At 38.4% G+C, this 15,501-nt stretch overlaps 4 protein-coding genes and 1 pseudogene across 5 annotated transcripts; 2 read left to right on the top strand and 3 right to left on the bottom strand.

Annotated features, from left to right (window-relative positions):
• Nucleotides 1–51: 51 nt before the first annotated feature.
• On the bottom strand, nucleotides 52–3,375 carry GCK72_011026 (uncharacterized protein; the record flags this gene model as incomplete). Its single annotated transcript, XM_053728166.1, has 7 exons — nucleotides 52–189; nucleotides 581–795; nucleotides 1,532–1,788; nucleotides 1,837–2,015; nucleotides 2,812–3,019; nucleotides 3,062–3,213; nucleotides 3,322–3,375. 7 exons carry the CDS (start codon nucleotides 3,373–3,375, stop codon nucleotides 52–54), a joined length of 1,203 nt encoding a protein of 400 aa, XP_053587743.1.
• Nucleotides 3,376–3,788: 413 nt separating this feature from the next.
• Nucleotides 3,789–4,402, top strand: GCK72_011025 (uncharacterized protein; the record flags this gene model as incomplete). Its single annotated transcript, XM_053728165.1, has 3 exons — nucleotides 3,789–3,839; nucleotides 4,057–4,230; nucleotides 4,274–4,402. 3 exons carry the CDS (start codon nucleotides 3,789–3,791, stop codon nucleotides 4,400–4,402), a joined length of 354 nt encoding a protein of 117 aa, XP_053587742.1.
• Nucleotides 4,403–4,778: 376 nt separating this feature from the next.
• On the bottom strand, nucleotides 4,779–5,987 carry GCK72_011024 (uncharacterized protein; the record flags this gene model as incomplete). The annotated part of the gene is made up of 4 exons (XM_053728164.1): nucleotides 4,779–4,817; nucleotides 5,082–5,312; nucleotides 5,729–5,798; nucleotides 5,872–5,987. 4 exons carry the CDS (start codon nucleotides 5,985–5,987, stop codon nucleotides 4,779–4,781), a joined length of 456 nt encoding a protein of 151 aa, XP_053587741.1.
• An 807-nt stretch (nucleotides 5,988–6,794) lies between these two features.
• Nucleotides 6,795–14,331, bottom strand: GCK72_011023 (annotated as a pseudogene). The gene is made up of 10 exons: nucleotides 14,141–14,331; nucleotides 12,537–12,645; nucleotides 12,402–12,486; nucleotides 12,119–12,247; nucleotides 11,257–11,590; nucleotides 10,846–10,945; nucleotides 10,009–10,341; nucleotides 8,973–9,121; nucleotides 8,725–8,887; nucleotides 6,795–6,887 (listed from the first exon to the last, which is right to left on the bottom strand). Coding segments are annotated over exons 1-10 (1,686 nt in total).
• On the top strand, nucleotides 12,977–15,312 carry GCK72_011022 (uncharacterized protein; the record flags this gene model as incomplete). Its single annotated transcript, XM_003111463.2, has 4 exons — nucleotides 12,977–13,130; nucleotides 13,191–13,306; nucleotides 14,049–14,352; nucleotides 14,969–15,312. 4 exons carry the CDS (start codon nucleotides 12,977–12,979, stop codon nucleotides 15,310–15,312), a joined length of 918 nt encoding a protein of 305 aa, XP_003111511.2.
• Between the last annotated feature and the right edge of the window lie 189 nt (nucleotides 15,313–15,501).

The following is a 15,501-nucleotide window of genomic DNA, read 5'->3' as shown; positions in this document are numbered from 1 at the left end:
GACAGAAACTCGATGGAAAATTGGAAAACACATTTGAAAATCTTGAATTTTCTACTGATTTTCTGCCGTTTCTTCAGCGTTTTCCTCTTTTTCCTCCGATTTCTCTTCACTTTCTTCATCCTCCTCCGATTTCATAGCTCTCGGCAGAAAATCCAAATCTGGCCATGTCGAACAGAAGATTTGACGACACTGAAAATGAAAAAAAAAGTTTTGTAGAAGAAATCGACACAAAGGTGCCGTAAATCTACAATGAATGTCAGATGTACGTAAATCTGCATCAGTTAGCGTAAATCAACACCAGCATTCCGTAAATCTACACCAGGATCCCGTAAATCTACACCAGGATTCCGTAAATCTACACTGGGACACCGTAAATCTACACCAGGATCTCGTAAATCTACACCAGGATCCAGCGAATCAACACCAGGATCCCGTAAATCTACACCAGCATCCCGTAAATCTACACCAGGATCCCGTAAATCTACACTAAAATCTCGTAAATTTACACTGTGAGCTCCGTAAATCTCACCACAACCACCGTAAATCTACACTCACTACACTCCAAACTATTTTCGCCTACCTCTTCAATAACATTCGAATAATGAATATTCGAGTCGACGGGCGGCGCGACGACAATATTTGCACCGAGTCTCTTCGTATCGAATTTCATCGAATTCGCAGTGAATGACATCTTCCAATACGGGACGACTTCATTCTCATCGAATATTCTTTCAGCAATCGATTCGACACTTTTCTCATTGTCACTGCAATTGCTTCCGGTAGCGTGGACCAGGACTGAAAATGGAGGGATTTGTGGGGAAATGACCGATGAAATTCAGAGAAAATTCAGATTGTGACCTAGGAAACCAAAATTAGGCCACGAAAATCAGATGGTTAAAATCAGAATCAGTGAGGCGAGAGCTTTCAGAAAAGTAGAATCATTGTTTTCAATCGGGTCCCACCACGAAAACTACAGTAACCCTGATTGCGGTAGTTTTCGTTGTGAGACCCAAATTTGCTTCGGACATGATTATACTTTTCTGAAAGCTCTCGACGAGATAAAACTGAAAATTGAATTTTTATAAATTTTGAAGCAGTTCTGACAGAGTTACGGTGGTGTTTGCAAAAAAAGATATTTTAACATGTTTTGTGTTGTCACTCGATCAGATTTACTCCGATTTACATGAAAGTTGTAGTTTGAATTCAGCATGCTAAGAGCTTTCAGAAAAGTATTATCATGCCCCGATTTACATGAAACTTGTAGTTCCGAAATCAGCGTGAGACGAGCTTTCAGAAAAGTATAGTCATGCCCTGGTTTGCCTTTATTTGGGTCCCACCACGAAAACTACAGTAATCCAGTTTAAAGGAGGATACCGTAGTTTCGTGGTGGGACCCAACTTGCATCGAATGGGGGCATGATTATACTTTTCTGAAAGCTTTTCTCACGCTGAATTCAACTAACCATATCTCATTTCAAAACTATCACTATTTCATTACCGAGTTCTGAATTCTTAGGCCATCCTTCACTTACAATGTCCTTTCGGCGCTGTACACGCCTCGAATCCGACTTCAACGAGTCTCGAAACGGCGGCTTCCGGTCTTAAAGATGCCAAATTAACGAGAGTTAATTGCTCTTTCTCGACCACTTTAATCGATTTATCCGTTGCAAAAACGACTCGTTCAATCTTCTCATTCTTCTGAATTTCAACATCTTCTGGAACGAAACGAGGCGACATGATAACGTGGCGACAATTGATTCTCTCGTTATTCGCAATGATTGCAGTGATTCTGATTGAATGGAAATTATCGATTGAGTCGTTTTGTGATTTGATCTACCTATCATCCTCTTTGACCATTGCTTGAACTGGACGTCCCAAACAATACAAACTTCCGAAAACAGCGGCTAATCGACAGAAACATTGAGAGAGTTCACCACATCCATATAATGGAAATAGGAAAGGGGAGGGACCGAAGTGACCGACAGAGTCCATGAATTCGCAGGAGGCCAGCATTCCCTGGAATAAGAGAAAATTCGTTTGGTGGCCTGGGTTTCCAAAATTGAGCCATCAAACCCAGATATTTAAAATCGGCTCGTTGAGAGCTTTCAAACGAGTATAATCAAGGCTACATTTGAAAAAAAAAATAATTTTTGACCTCAAAAACGACACCGTGGCCTAGAAATCCATAAGTAGGTCACCAAACCTATAAGGACAAATTCAGCGAGAGTTTTCAGAGAAATATAATCATGGTCCACGTCGGCGGTACATTTTGAGCTAAAACTCATTAAAAATTATTGGTAAATAACAAAGTTACAGAATTTCGAAACTTTTCGAAAATTCGAAAAAGCTCAAAAACTACCGTAACCCGGTCAGTTTCATTTTAAACTCAATGAAACTTATATATTCGAATTCAACGAGTCAAGACCCTTTGAATGAGTATAATCATGCCATGGTTAGGAAAAATTGGGTCTCACCACGAAACTACGGTATGCACCTTTAAACCGAGGTACTGTAGTTTTCGTGGTGGGACCCAATTGGAAGCAAACCAGGGCATGACTATACTTTTCTGAAAGCTCTCGACGAGCTGAATTTGAAAATATAACTTTCAAAAAGAATGCCTGAAAACTCAGAGTCTTACGGCAGTTTTATTATTTTTGAATTTTTCGAAAAGTTTCGAAACTCTGCAACTTTGTGAGTTTTCAATCGTTTTCCATGATTCTTTCACCAAAATGACCGGCAAAGTGTGAATTTTCACGAAAACTACAGTAACCCAGTTTAAAGGCGCATACCGTAGTCCCGAGCCCAAACTCACACTCATTGCCGTTGGCCTCGGCTGAAGAATTCCAATCGTATTAATAATAAAACTTTGAAGCGTCTCTCCAACTCCCATTTGTGCCAAAAACTCTGAAAACGGGCGGTCCGCCATTTCGCCGAGTAGTTGACGTCCTTCTTCTGATGGTTTCGTGCTCCATTGAGTGCAGAATGTGATGAATTTCATGAGAGCTCGTTTTTCGAGAATTCTGGAAGAGAAATGATGGACTAGAAAATCGGTTGAAACTCACGACAAAACGTTACTCTGAAATATCTCTCCTTTACTGCATGGAACTGGATTCAATTGGATTTTTGAATCTTTTGTTTCCGTCGGACACAATTGACGATTGATTAATTTAAATTCAGCGTAATGGGATACTTGCGAATCGCATAGAGTTTGCACCTGGAACAATGATAAAATAAAGTTTTTTGGTCGAAAAAGGAGCCTGAAAGAACAGACTGGCGGCACTTTTTTAAAACAAAAAATGAGAAAATCGGAGACCTGGCGCACCTCTGGCGCTCTTTTTGTACAAAAAATGAGGATTCTGGCGCGCCTGAGACGCATTTTTTATTCGAAAAGAAAATCAGATCTTTACAAAGCTTCCAGGGAAGGTAGTAAGATCCCTTTTTGAGAATTGGCTGGCGTGTCGTCGGCGCATTTTTTTTTGACATTCGAAAAGATGCAGATCTCGGGAAGTTTCTTGACGGTTTTGAACAACCAAAAAAGGGAAGCGCGTCTTTGACGCGTTTTTTGTACAGGGCTTTTCGGGCTCAGAATGTACAAAATCACAATTCAAGCAGTCTGGCGCACCTTTGACGCGTTTTTATTATCAAGTTTTGGTTTAAAACGGGCCGACTCAAAATAGTTGTTATTTCAGCGTGACCTCACTCACAATACCAACAATTTTTCACTAATTCGTAGGTAAAAAATCCGAAAATTCGCCATTCCCCAATTATTTTAATTTTCGTGTAACCAAAATGGGCAACAGTCTGAGCGCTTCAATAACATCGCCAACTGTTTCAGACAAAGTGAGTATTGCAGAATCTACAGTAACCCTACAGCACTTTCCCTATTAGCACGGCACGCTTCTTACAACTGCGCTCTACCGAAACCGAAGAAAATTGTGTGCGAAATTGAGAAAATCCCAGAAAAAGAGACATTTTTCAAGGGAATTTCGGTGGAGCGCAGTTGTAATACGGGGTGGGCTGCTTATAGTAACCCTACAGTACTCTCCCATATTTTCAGGTCGATTCCGGAATTCTCGGTCCCGCACAGAGATCCGAGTCGAAATCTACTGAAAACCTTCCGAAATCATCTTCAAATGTGAAATCTACTTCCGAATTAGGACCATCTCCAGGCAATAAACCGACACCGAATCCAGTGGTCGGAGCTCCAATGATCAAACCGCCAGCGGATACGGTAAGATCTATAAGTTCAAAGTGTTCTAATAATCCTGTTCCAGGTCACGAAAGCGCCCGACAACTCGATTTACGACACCCTCGCAATGACACCTGAACCAAATTGGGAATCGAAACGATTGAATCAGAATTTGGTGACGAAGAAGACGATGAGTCCAATGAAAAATCAATGAGAATAGAGATACTAAATAAATTATGTATTGATACATTACGGTTAATTTTAAAAAAAGGACTAAATTGTCATATTTTTTTAAATTCAGATTCTGGTACTTCAGAAAATTCTAAGAACCTTTTTTGGGTCTTTCTTGATCTGAGAAACGCGCCAACGACGCATCAGCCCATATTTTTTCGGATTTTTGCGGTGAAAAGCGGGTCAAAGACACCCCAGTTTCAAATTTTGGAATTTGAGTCTTGAAAACGCGTCAAATGCGCCCCAGTCTCAACTATGGACAGTTTGCACACTAGAAATGCGCTGTAGGCGCCCCAGCCTCAAAATTTTTGGATTTGTGTTTTCAGAACGCGTCAAAGGCGCCCCAGACTCAAAGTGTTTTATTTGTACTCTAAGAACTCGTCTAAGGCACTCCAGATCTTAAAAAAAAAGCTTTAAAAATGCGCGAACGACGCCACAGTCCTTATTTTTCGGATTTTTTGTGGTGAAAAGCGCGTCTAAGGTGCCCCAGGTTCAAATTTCTTGGATTTGAGTATTGAAAACGCGCTAAAGGCGCTCCAGACTCAAAAAATTAGTAATATACATGTTGGAACTAACTTTCTTGCAATTTCGCTTGATTTGTCTACAGATTTTGATAAGAACTATCAAGCATTTTTTTTCCGAAATTTCTGTGTTTTCCTTACCATATTCCCCTTGGAAACGAGTATTTTGGGCACCAAATCAATGGAGAATCGTCTCATTTGTCCCATTTCTTCCAATTTTTCTTTCATTGATTTCTCATCTGAATCACGTGGAATCCACGTCATCTCAATGTTTTCGACGACTTCTCGATTCCCCAATTCGATTAATTTCTCGTTTTCTTTCACATGGATTTTGGAGATTTCAGCGATTTGTTCGGTGGTTAGGGGCGTGGTCTGCAAATTTTCAATTTTTAAAAATTGGGAAAAAAACAAAAGCCTGGGGTGTCGGTGGCGCGTTTTTCTTGATTCTTGCGATCTGAGATCACTGGCGTGCCTCTGACGCGTTTCTAGTGCATAAATTGTCCATAGTTGAGTCTGGGGCGCCTTTGACGCGTTTTCAAGACACCAATTCCAAAATTTTGAGTCAGGGGCGCCTCTGACGCGTATCTAGTGCACAAATTGTGCAAATTTGAGTCTGGGGCGCCTCCGGCGCGTTTTCAAGACTCAAAGCCCAACACGTTGAATCTGGGGCGCCTTCAGCGCGTTTTCAGAGTACAAAACAAAAAATGTTTAGGCTGGGGCACTTTTGACGCGTTTTCAAGGCTCAAATTGAAAAATAAGGGCTGGCGTGCCTTTGACGCGCGTTTTACCTTATTCTCATTGACTTCGTGTACCATTGACATTGTGAACGATGACCAATCACCACCGTAGTACTCATTTCTGCAAAATAACCAATTTTTTAAAGGAAAAATCGCGATTTTTGGCTGAAAAACCACAAAAATTATATTTTTACCTATCCAAATGAAGAACAGAGAGACCGGCTCGAGCACAAGCTGAGGCTAGAATAGCTTCGGGTAGACCGGTGCCAAGGACCACTACATCCACATTTTCAGGTAGTTTTTCGTCCATTTTGGGGGCTGGAAGTGCTGAAAATCTATGAAAACCGTTGTTTAGGTTAGAAATTCACAAAAAATGACAGGAAAATCGAAAAAATTGAGCCAAATCCGACATTTTTTATCATGGCCTAGAATATCAGCTCTGGTGGCCTAGAAATTCAAAACTCGGCTATCAAACTTACATGGCTCGAATCACTGAATCGAGAGCTTTCAGAAAAGTATAATCATGCCCCTATTCTAAGCAATTTGGGTCCCACCACAAAAACGGCAAACTTGGGTTACTGTAGTTTTCGTGGTGAGACCCAACTAAAACCAAACCAGGGCATGATTATACTTTTCTGAAAGCTCAGAGCGAGCTGATTCTAAAAATGCTTGTTTGGTGACCGAATTAAGGAATTCTAGGCCATCAACACACAAAAAATGAAAAAATATAAAATGGTTAAAAACCATCTGAAACTATCGAAATTATGTCAAAAAATAGCAAAATCTTCATTCATTTTAATACGATTAAACGGAGAGAAGGAAACAAAAAACTGTAACAAAAATGATCGATGTCTCCCCTGAAAGACACTGTAAATGAGGGGGGATAGAGTAGAGAGAGAAGGCACACAACGGGAGAGTGGATAAACCTACAAGAACTACAAAAAAAGATATATAAATTGAGGGGAAAAATTCTAAGTATTTGGGGACCTGTCATGTAAATTAGGACGGAAAAAAATGGGACAAAAACTACTTTTTGAGACAGAAAATTCTCACAAGTTTCAACCCATTTTCGACCGCTTTTTTTAAATTTTGAATTTTTCCGTTTAACAAAAATGAATTATCGCTCATAGAGTCGATGTGGCCGAACACGTTCATAGAATAGCATGTAGCTTTGGCACGAGGCGACAGTTGAATACGGCACACGGGCGACCTGTAAAATTTGAGAAATTTGAATAGAAAATTATGAAAATCTGGAAGAACAAAGAATGATGAGGATTCGCGAAACATCTTTTTTGAGTCTGGCGCACCTCTAACGCGTTTTAAATTTGTTAAAAATGCTGATTTGGGGGTTTCGACAGTTTCAAACTCAATTTTTCAAATCAGTTTTTCTGGATGTTTCACGTCTGGCGCACCTCGGACGCGTTTTGACAAAGAAGAATATGCTTTCATCTTCGAAATTCCAGCAAAAAGACAACAATTTCTATATTCTTTTATTTTGGCTGTCAGGTGCACATCTGACGCGTTTTTGGTGCAAAAAACCTCCTTTTTTTCAATTTTTGACATTATTATTACAGGTATTTCACGTCTGGCGCACATTTGACGCGTTTTTTGGTGAAAAAGTATCGAAATTTCGGTTTTTCAGTTGTTCGAAAAATTGAAAAACTTGAGATTTTTTCGACTCTTTCTATTTGCGGCTGTCAGGTGCACCTTTGCCGCGTATACTTTTGTGCAAAAAGCAACACATTCTCAAGAGGAATTTCACGTCTGGGGCACCTTTGACGCGTTTTGATAGAGCCTCTAAAATTCCAGCAAAAAGACACAAAAAAAACAATATAAACAATTCAAAACGCGGAACGCCATCAACGGAAAAAAAAGTACAGAGATCCAAAGAGATGGAGAATAAAAAACCATCATATGGACAAGGAGGAGGAGGAAATCTCTCCTGAATAGGGAATACCAATAGGCCTACGCAGCGTAGTAATTTAGGCACATAAAGAGAGGAGGAGGAGATTGAGTAACAGAGGAAGGGAAACGGATGGAGGGGATTGGATTGGATAATTATAATATGAAGAGAGAGAGAGAGAGCATACACGCGTATATTAGGGTGAGAATGGCAGAGCACAACATGTGGTATATTGGTGTTATGAAAAGGGAAGAAAGAAGGTATTAAGAGGAAAGAGAAAACGGAAATTAGGTAGCTTTACTTGAGATAAATATCACTGGCTGGGGTGTCGTTAGGCGCGCTTTTAGAAATGGAAAAGTCATACTTGTCAAGGCCCGGCTTCAAAAGTGTCTATTTTTTCCAAATTAAAAACTTTTTTTTTCAATTTTTTATCGAAAAAGTGACAATTTCTGATGATTTTTCAGAATTTCTGCTAACTCTGAATAATTGCCGAAATTTTGACTATTTCGCGAAAAAAATTCAAAAAATTTCAGAAAATTTGAAATTGACATGTATGGGGAAACTTATATAGTGAAGCAGCAATATTCTCAAGGAATTTCGGAAATTGGAATCATCTGGCGCACCTGCAGCGCGTTCTAGAATACCCGGAATACGATGTTCAGGAGAATTTCTTTGAATTACTCTGGGGTGCCTTAGGCGCGTTCTGGCGAGCCTGAGGCGTATCTTTGACAAAATCATGAAGCTAGGGCGTGGTTAGGTGCAAAGGCGTCTCTTGGGCGCTGTACACATTACATAATTACCTGTTTTTGAGTACAAAATTAGCAAAATTTCAGGAAAAATGAAAAAGTTCTTTTTTTTAACTTAATTTTTGAAAATTTGAAAATTTTTCGCACAACCCTGATTCGGACACACATCAGCATGAAAGGAGAACGAATTTAGGACGCTGGCGTGCCTCTAACGCGCTTTTCTTGCAATACATGTTTCCGAACATAACGGCGCATAGAGGGGCTATCCCAGACAGCAAAAGGCTCACTGGGGCGCCCTGGGCGCGGTTTCAGCCACGCAGGTGCAAAGAAAAAGTAATTTTTCCAAATAAATTTCAAAATTCAACTGTGAAAACCGAGGTTTTCTCTCTATTTCTCACCTGTGCATCACTGGTAAAATACCAAGAATGATGATTTGGAGCCGAAGCACGTCGATATGTCACGAAATGACCAGAATATGGACCACCTCTGTGCTCACTGACTGCTCTCAGCTGATACGCGTATCTCTGCGTCTCTCGTCTCTCGGCGACGAACGATCCGCCGCTGTAATTGAGAAATTTGATTGAATTTGGTGTCAATATGGATAGAAATTCCATGAATTTTCGTTGAAAAACATCGAAAAACGCACTCAATCAATGCATAATTGGTTCCCAACTCTCCGTGTGGTCGTGATGATGGATGAATCGGTGAACTTCGAGATTTCGTCTCTTCTGCACCTCCGACAACACGAGATGTTCCATCGGGTAGTTGCCATCGATTCGAGTCTTCGTAGGCTTTCTGGAAATATGGATTATGAAGATTTTGATGGGTTTTGAGTTGAAAAAGAGCTTTGATTCAACTGAAAATGGGCTGAAAACACTGAGAAAAAAGCGAAAATTCTGAGAAAAAGGCAAGAATTCGGAGAGAATGACGTATCATCAATTTTGAATCAAAACGTAAAATTGAGATATTTCGAGCATGTTTTGTGATGTAACTCGGTCAGATTTACTCCGATTTTCAAGAAAATTGTAGTTTCGAACTCAGTGTTTCAAGAGCTTTCAGAAAAGTATAATTATACATATTTTGGGTCTCACTACGAAAACTACAGTAGCCTAGTTTAAAGGCGCATACCGTAGTTTCGTGGTGAGACCCAACTTGCAGCGATTCAGGGCATGATTGTACCTAATTAGGAAAAAGGAAAGGTTTAAAATTTTTAACTGAAAAAAAAACCGAAAAATTTCAAAATACAATTTCAAGAAAATTGTTTGAAAAAATGAATATTTCGGATGCAAAAATCTTGAAATTGTATGAAAACTATAGGAATATCAAGAAGAGACTAACAGAAACCTGGTTTTGAGTTAAAAATTAGACAAAATTAAAGAAAAATCACTATTTTTGTTACTAAATTTTTTGAAAATTTCGGTAGAAATTTCACATTTTTCTCGAAAATCAACAAAAAAACTGGAAAATGTTTCGCACAGACTAGATCCCGATTAAAAACATGAATAGGATCACTGAAGCATGTTCATCTATATTTGAGGACCTTCTTTCGGGATTCTAGCGCGAAAATATAATCAATTTATATTAAAAATGGTTCAAAAAATCACAATTCTGATTTCAGCCACAAAAATAGAACAAAAATAGAATTTTTGACTAAAAAATCTGAAATTTTTCTCCACACGAACCTGATTAATCTTTGGATTCTTTCTAAAACAGACGTCCTGAAGTGACAAACATTCTCCAAAATGGACGTGTTCCGATAGTTTCATACTTCCATGAGGCAACATTCCAACCCGTTCGATTCGGATCATCAGTGTCTGCGGAAGTTTGACGATTCCGTGTTTTTTCAGAAATCCTTGTTGTTTTCTGTCTGCTGCTTTGCATTTATCACACGTGGCGTCTCGAATGATTTCAGAACAAAAATAACGACGGAGAAGGGTTTCTGTATTGGTTGATGTACCCATTTGAGAGTTGGGAATGGTCAGCGTCAACACGGTGAACGATTCGTATTTTACCGTCTGAAAATAAGAAAAGAAAATGAAAAATTTAGTGAAATTTTCAGAGTTGTGGCCTAGAAATCCAAACTTCGGCCACTTAATTCACACAATTATCTACAGGTCTTTGAGTTCTTCTAACTATATTTCGATTAAAAACTTCCTTAAACAGGCTGAAATTTTCAAAAATTTGTAACAAAAATAGTGATTTTTCGATTTTTCTTAAAATTTTGTACTCAAAAACAGGCTTCTGGGGGTCTCTCTTTGAAATACTTACAGTTTTCATTGAAATTCAATATTTTTGCCTCCGAAAAACTCATTTTTGCAGTCAGTTTTCTTGAATCTTTTTTTTTCGAATTTTTCGGTTTTTTGAGTCAAAAATTTTCCAAAAAAAAGATTTTCGAAAAAGTTTTTTCACCCAGATCACAATTTTGATTGACTTTTGAATTTTTTGGCTACGAGATGTGATTTTCGGGTTTTTTTACCCAAAAAAAGCGATTTTCAGTTAATTTCCATCATAACTCTCACCCGATATCCACATGCAGTATTACAACATCTGTATTCTGTAGCAGTGAGTCCTACACAAGGAGATCGGAGACTCGCGTCGATTCGAGCCATTGAGGCGACTCTGAAAATGGAATTTTTGTTTAAAACTCTGCAAGAAGTCGAGAATTTGAGCCAAACATTGCATTTTTATCTCAGTTTCTATATTCACCAACAGTTCCGTAAATCTCCACCAGAATCTCGTAAATCTACACCAGGATCCCGTAAATCTACACCAAGATCCCGTAAATCTACACCAGACTCCTGTAAATCTACACCAAGATCCCGTAAATCTACACCAGACTCCTGTAAATCTACACCAAGATCCCGTAAATCTACACCAGGATTCCATAAATCCACATGTCCGAAAATTGATTATTATCCCTCTGAACTCACCTCTGAAAACTGAGTAATTTGCGCATAATTGACGGTGACGACGTCGTTCCACCATACTTTTCCTCTCTACTTGAACTCGAACTCTCATCAGAACTCGAATCATCGCGGCAGTTCTCAATCGATTGATTTATCAAAAATCTTCGTGACATCTTTAATTCGTCTTCCCAAGTCGTTACAAACACATTAAACAGTTCGTATAGATCGTGTTCCACTCCTACAGTAATATTCCATCCGTGTGATTTCAGACTATCGACTATCAGTTGGGCGGTCAGGGTTCCTCCTGTCGATTCATTGAGAAGTGAGAGAAGATTTCCGAGATGATCGACGAATCCGCCTGGAAATATGGAGAAAATTGAGAGGTAAAAACTTTTTAATAAAAAATTATTCGATTTTATTTCATTTTTCATGGTCACCAAGAAACGTGAAGCCGATTTTTTCAGGTTTTAATTAAATTTTTCCATTTTTTTAACTGAAAATGCAGTATTTTCAGGTTTTCAAACGTCGCAATATACAAATTTTCAGAAAAATTAGTACATTTCTTTCGGCAGAAAACATTTTCTAATAAAAATTGCACATAATGTACTTGAGGACGCTTTGAAATTGTTAGTTTTTAGAACAAGATATATCGGCTGAAATGACTGAAAATCTCATTTTTCTGAAAATCTCATTTTTCTGAAAATCTCATTTTTCTATATCAAAAAAGTCAATTTCTGACGAAAATTCAAGTTTTCTGGCTCATTCGATAGATAATTTAATTCTACATAATTCTGATGGATGGGGCACTTTTTCCATCCATTGCGACGTTTGAAAACGTGAAAATTCTGAATTTTCAGTGCAAAAAATATTCCACTTTTTTCCCTACCTGGAACCGGTGTCAACGATCTCAACCATCCAACGAACGACGGACAACTGGCGAGTCCTTGAAGAAGTGCATTCATATAGCATGTATTGCCTTGGTTCGCTAATCCTGGCATTTGTTTGCTTGTGGAGGCTGAAATTTTTTTTAAAATTTTGAATTTTAACGAAAAGAATTGATTTTTATAATGAAACTTTGGTCAAAATCAAGAAAGTTCATTTTCTCGCAATTTTTTAATTATTTTCAAGCTTTTTAATGTATTTATTTCAGTATTTTCAGTAAAATTCACCTTCCGACTCATGTCGACTCGTCAAATAGGCATAAGTAGCGGCTGCGGCGACAGCTCCACCCAGTATCGTTCCAGTCCATATTGTCTAAAATTTTACCATTAATTTTCTATAAAAACCTTTAAAAAATAACATACTTGCGACGAATATCCCCTCAAATCCATGGTGAATGGAATGAGAAATGAGATAAGCGCAACACAGACGCTCAGAAGAAGAGAACGGGCATCGACGTCGGGTGGAATTATTCTGAATTTATAAAAATTTAATATTTGAAATTTTTAATCAAAAAAATTCTCCAAATCATCAAAATTTGAATAAGAAAATGATGAAATTCCATTATTGAGATTCCGGCTCATTTGTCGTCAGGTGTGATGCATTTGGCGCAATTTGACGTGACGGTGTTTGCGGACCGCAAGATCTCGGACTCCTCTCGGACAAGTTTCGAATAGAGTATTTTTTAAATTTCAGTGACTCTTCACATTTAAAATTCAATTTTCTTCAAAATCCGTTATTTTTTCCAATTTTTCTTTGTAAAAACTTGTAATTCAGCTGTTTATTGATATATTTTCAGCAAAAAATGAACAATTTGGTGGATTATGGACCAGACAGTGATGAGGAATCGCCGAGAAGACGTTCCAGTGAAGGACAGAGCTCTGCACAAAGATTCAAAGAACAACAAGAACAAATGATGACAGAGAAACGAAAACGAAGGTCTTCTGATGCTTATGGAGGTGAGTTTCGACAGATTTTTTCAGAAAAAAGAAGATTTTTACGTTTTTTTTTAAATTCAGATGAGGACATCACCGACGTACCAATGGATATTTCCGAACCACCAGCGCCAAAACGAGTAAATCAACATTCTCCGTCACCGGCGGCGTTCAGAACTCCACAAATTGGAATGCCACATGTAATTTTTTTTCATCGAAAAAAAAACTTTTAGTGCTCAAAAATAGTGTGAAACAAGTATTTTCGCTCAAAGCCTTCTTGTAATGAGAGGTTTTTCAATAATTTCTATAAGGAATTCAGGTTTTTCCTTTAAAAAAACCACTTTAGAGTGAAAGTGTTTATTAACTCGGCAAAGTTCTTGCAACTGCGCTCTACCGTAATACCCTCTGAGTCCACAGACATCTGGACGGGTTTAGTCGATTTTTAACATTTTTTCAATAGAAAATCGATATTTTCAGTTATTTTCAGCTCCGGAACACAGTTTTACTAATGAAAATACGAATTATATCAGAAATTATCGAATTTTCAGTCATTTTCTGTAATTTTTATCTCAAATTACACTTTTACAATGAAATGTGTCTAATTTTTAACGGATTTTACATCCAAAATTGCTGATTTTTAGTCATTTTCAGCCAATTTTCATAATTTTGGCAATTTTAACCGCATTTTTTTGCCAATTTCCAAACAATTTCTCATCAATTTCTCAGTTCGCACGTAGTTCTCTCCTGTTTCGGTAGAGCGCGGCTGTAAGAAGCGCGCCGGGCTAATAAATTATCATACATATTTACCTTTTGATTGAATTTTAAATTTTTAGTCGAAAACTTGACTTTTTCAAAAAAAAATTCTGAAAATTTCCAAAAAAAATCTATTTTTTTCAAAACGGGCTAGAAAAAATCCCAATTTCCACACCAATTTGATTCCAGACCACTTCCCAAGCCTCCCTGGTATCATATTCTGGTGACGGTGACGACGATGACGACTCGTCGTCTGACGTTCCAAAGATCCCAGGTCTCACCACACCAATTTCCGAATTACACGAACCGGCGCCACCGATGAGACAGAGTAGAGACGATGTGGAGTCAGACGAAGAGCAGAAATTAATTGATTTGGCAATTCGAGAAGGAAATGAGGCAATAATGAGATTGAATAACGAAGAAGCATCACCAATGGACACTCCTGGACACGATTCTGTTGTCGATTCACCATTATCCAATATGGAAGGAAATAGTCAGTTTTTTTTGTGGGGTTTTTAGTCAGAAAATTGTGAAAATTTAGCGCTTAAATTCAATTTTTTTCGAAGTTTTTGCGAAAAAGCCAGATTTTAAAAGATTTTGACACTTCTGAACCAGTCTGGCGTACCTTCGACGCGTTAAAAAAAAAAGTAAAAATTTTTCGAAATTTTGACAGACTCTGAACCAGTCTGGCGTGTCTTCGACGCGTTTTTAAAAATTTTGATTTCTCAAAATTTTGACGCATTTTGAACACGTCTGCGGTGCGTTCGACGCGTTTTTGAAAAAAAAGTTACATTTTGCGAAATTTTGAAGCATTCTGAACAAGTTTGGCGTGCCTTTGACGCGTTTTTGAAAACGGTTAAACTTCTCGAGATTTTGGCACATTCTGAATCAGTCTGGCATGCCTTTGACGCGTTTTTAAAAACTTATGAATTTCTCGAAATTTCGACGCATTTTGAACCAGTCTGGCGTGCCATCGACGCGTTTTTGATTTGAGAAAGTAACATTTTTCGAGATTTTGAAATAAAAAATGTTGAAAAAAATTGGTTCATTTTTGGAATCCGGGCCTAAAAATTCTTTTAAAGATTTTCATAATAATATCTGATTTTCAGCCCCATCGCATCCGAATTCCACCGAACCGGCCGTTCCAGAAGAGCAAGAAATCCGTATTCCACCTCCACCCGACGTCGAAGTCAACCCAAAACTACTGGCCGTATTCGAGAATGCATTCCGTCAAAAAGCGGCGGGCGCTGATTTGAATAAACAAATTCAAGGAAATCCAAAATACAATAATCCAATGATTTATACGACATTCATTGAGACATTTGATATTGATGAGAAGGGAACGAACTTCCCGAAGAATATATTCGATCCACACGTGTTTCCGGATAACTGTTATTATGATGCGATTGGGGAAGAGCAGAGGAAAGGACAGGAGCCACCGAAGAAGAAATAGATTTTTCTCTTGTGCCATTTATCTAGTTTTTGTGGCCTAGGAACCCGGAACTCGGCCATCAAGCTTATCTAGTCAAATTCAGAATGAATTTGAATATATAGCTTGCATGGCCGAGTTTTGGGTTTCTAGGCCGCTAAGTTTCGTACCTCGTTTTCATATATTTTCTCAGTTTCCACCAGTTCCCACATC

This window comes from Caenorhabditis remanei, chromosome III, assembly GCF_010183535.1.
Source record: "Caenorhabditis remanei strain PX506 chromosome III, whole genome shotgun sequence".
Taxonomy (NCBI): domain Eukaryota; kingdom Metazoa; phylum Nematoda; class Chromadorea; order Rhabditida; family Rhabditidae; genus Caenorhabditis; species Caenorhabditis remanei.
The sequence above is the reverse complement of the archived record's forward strand: the minus strand, read 5'-3'. Positions and strand labels throughout refer to the sequence as shown.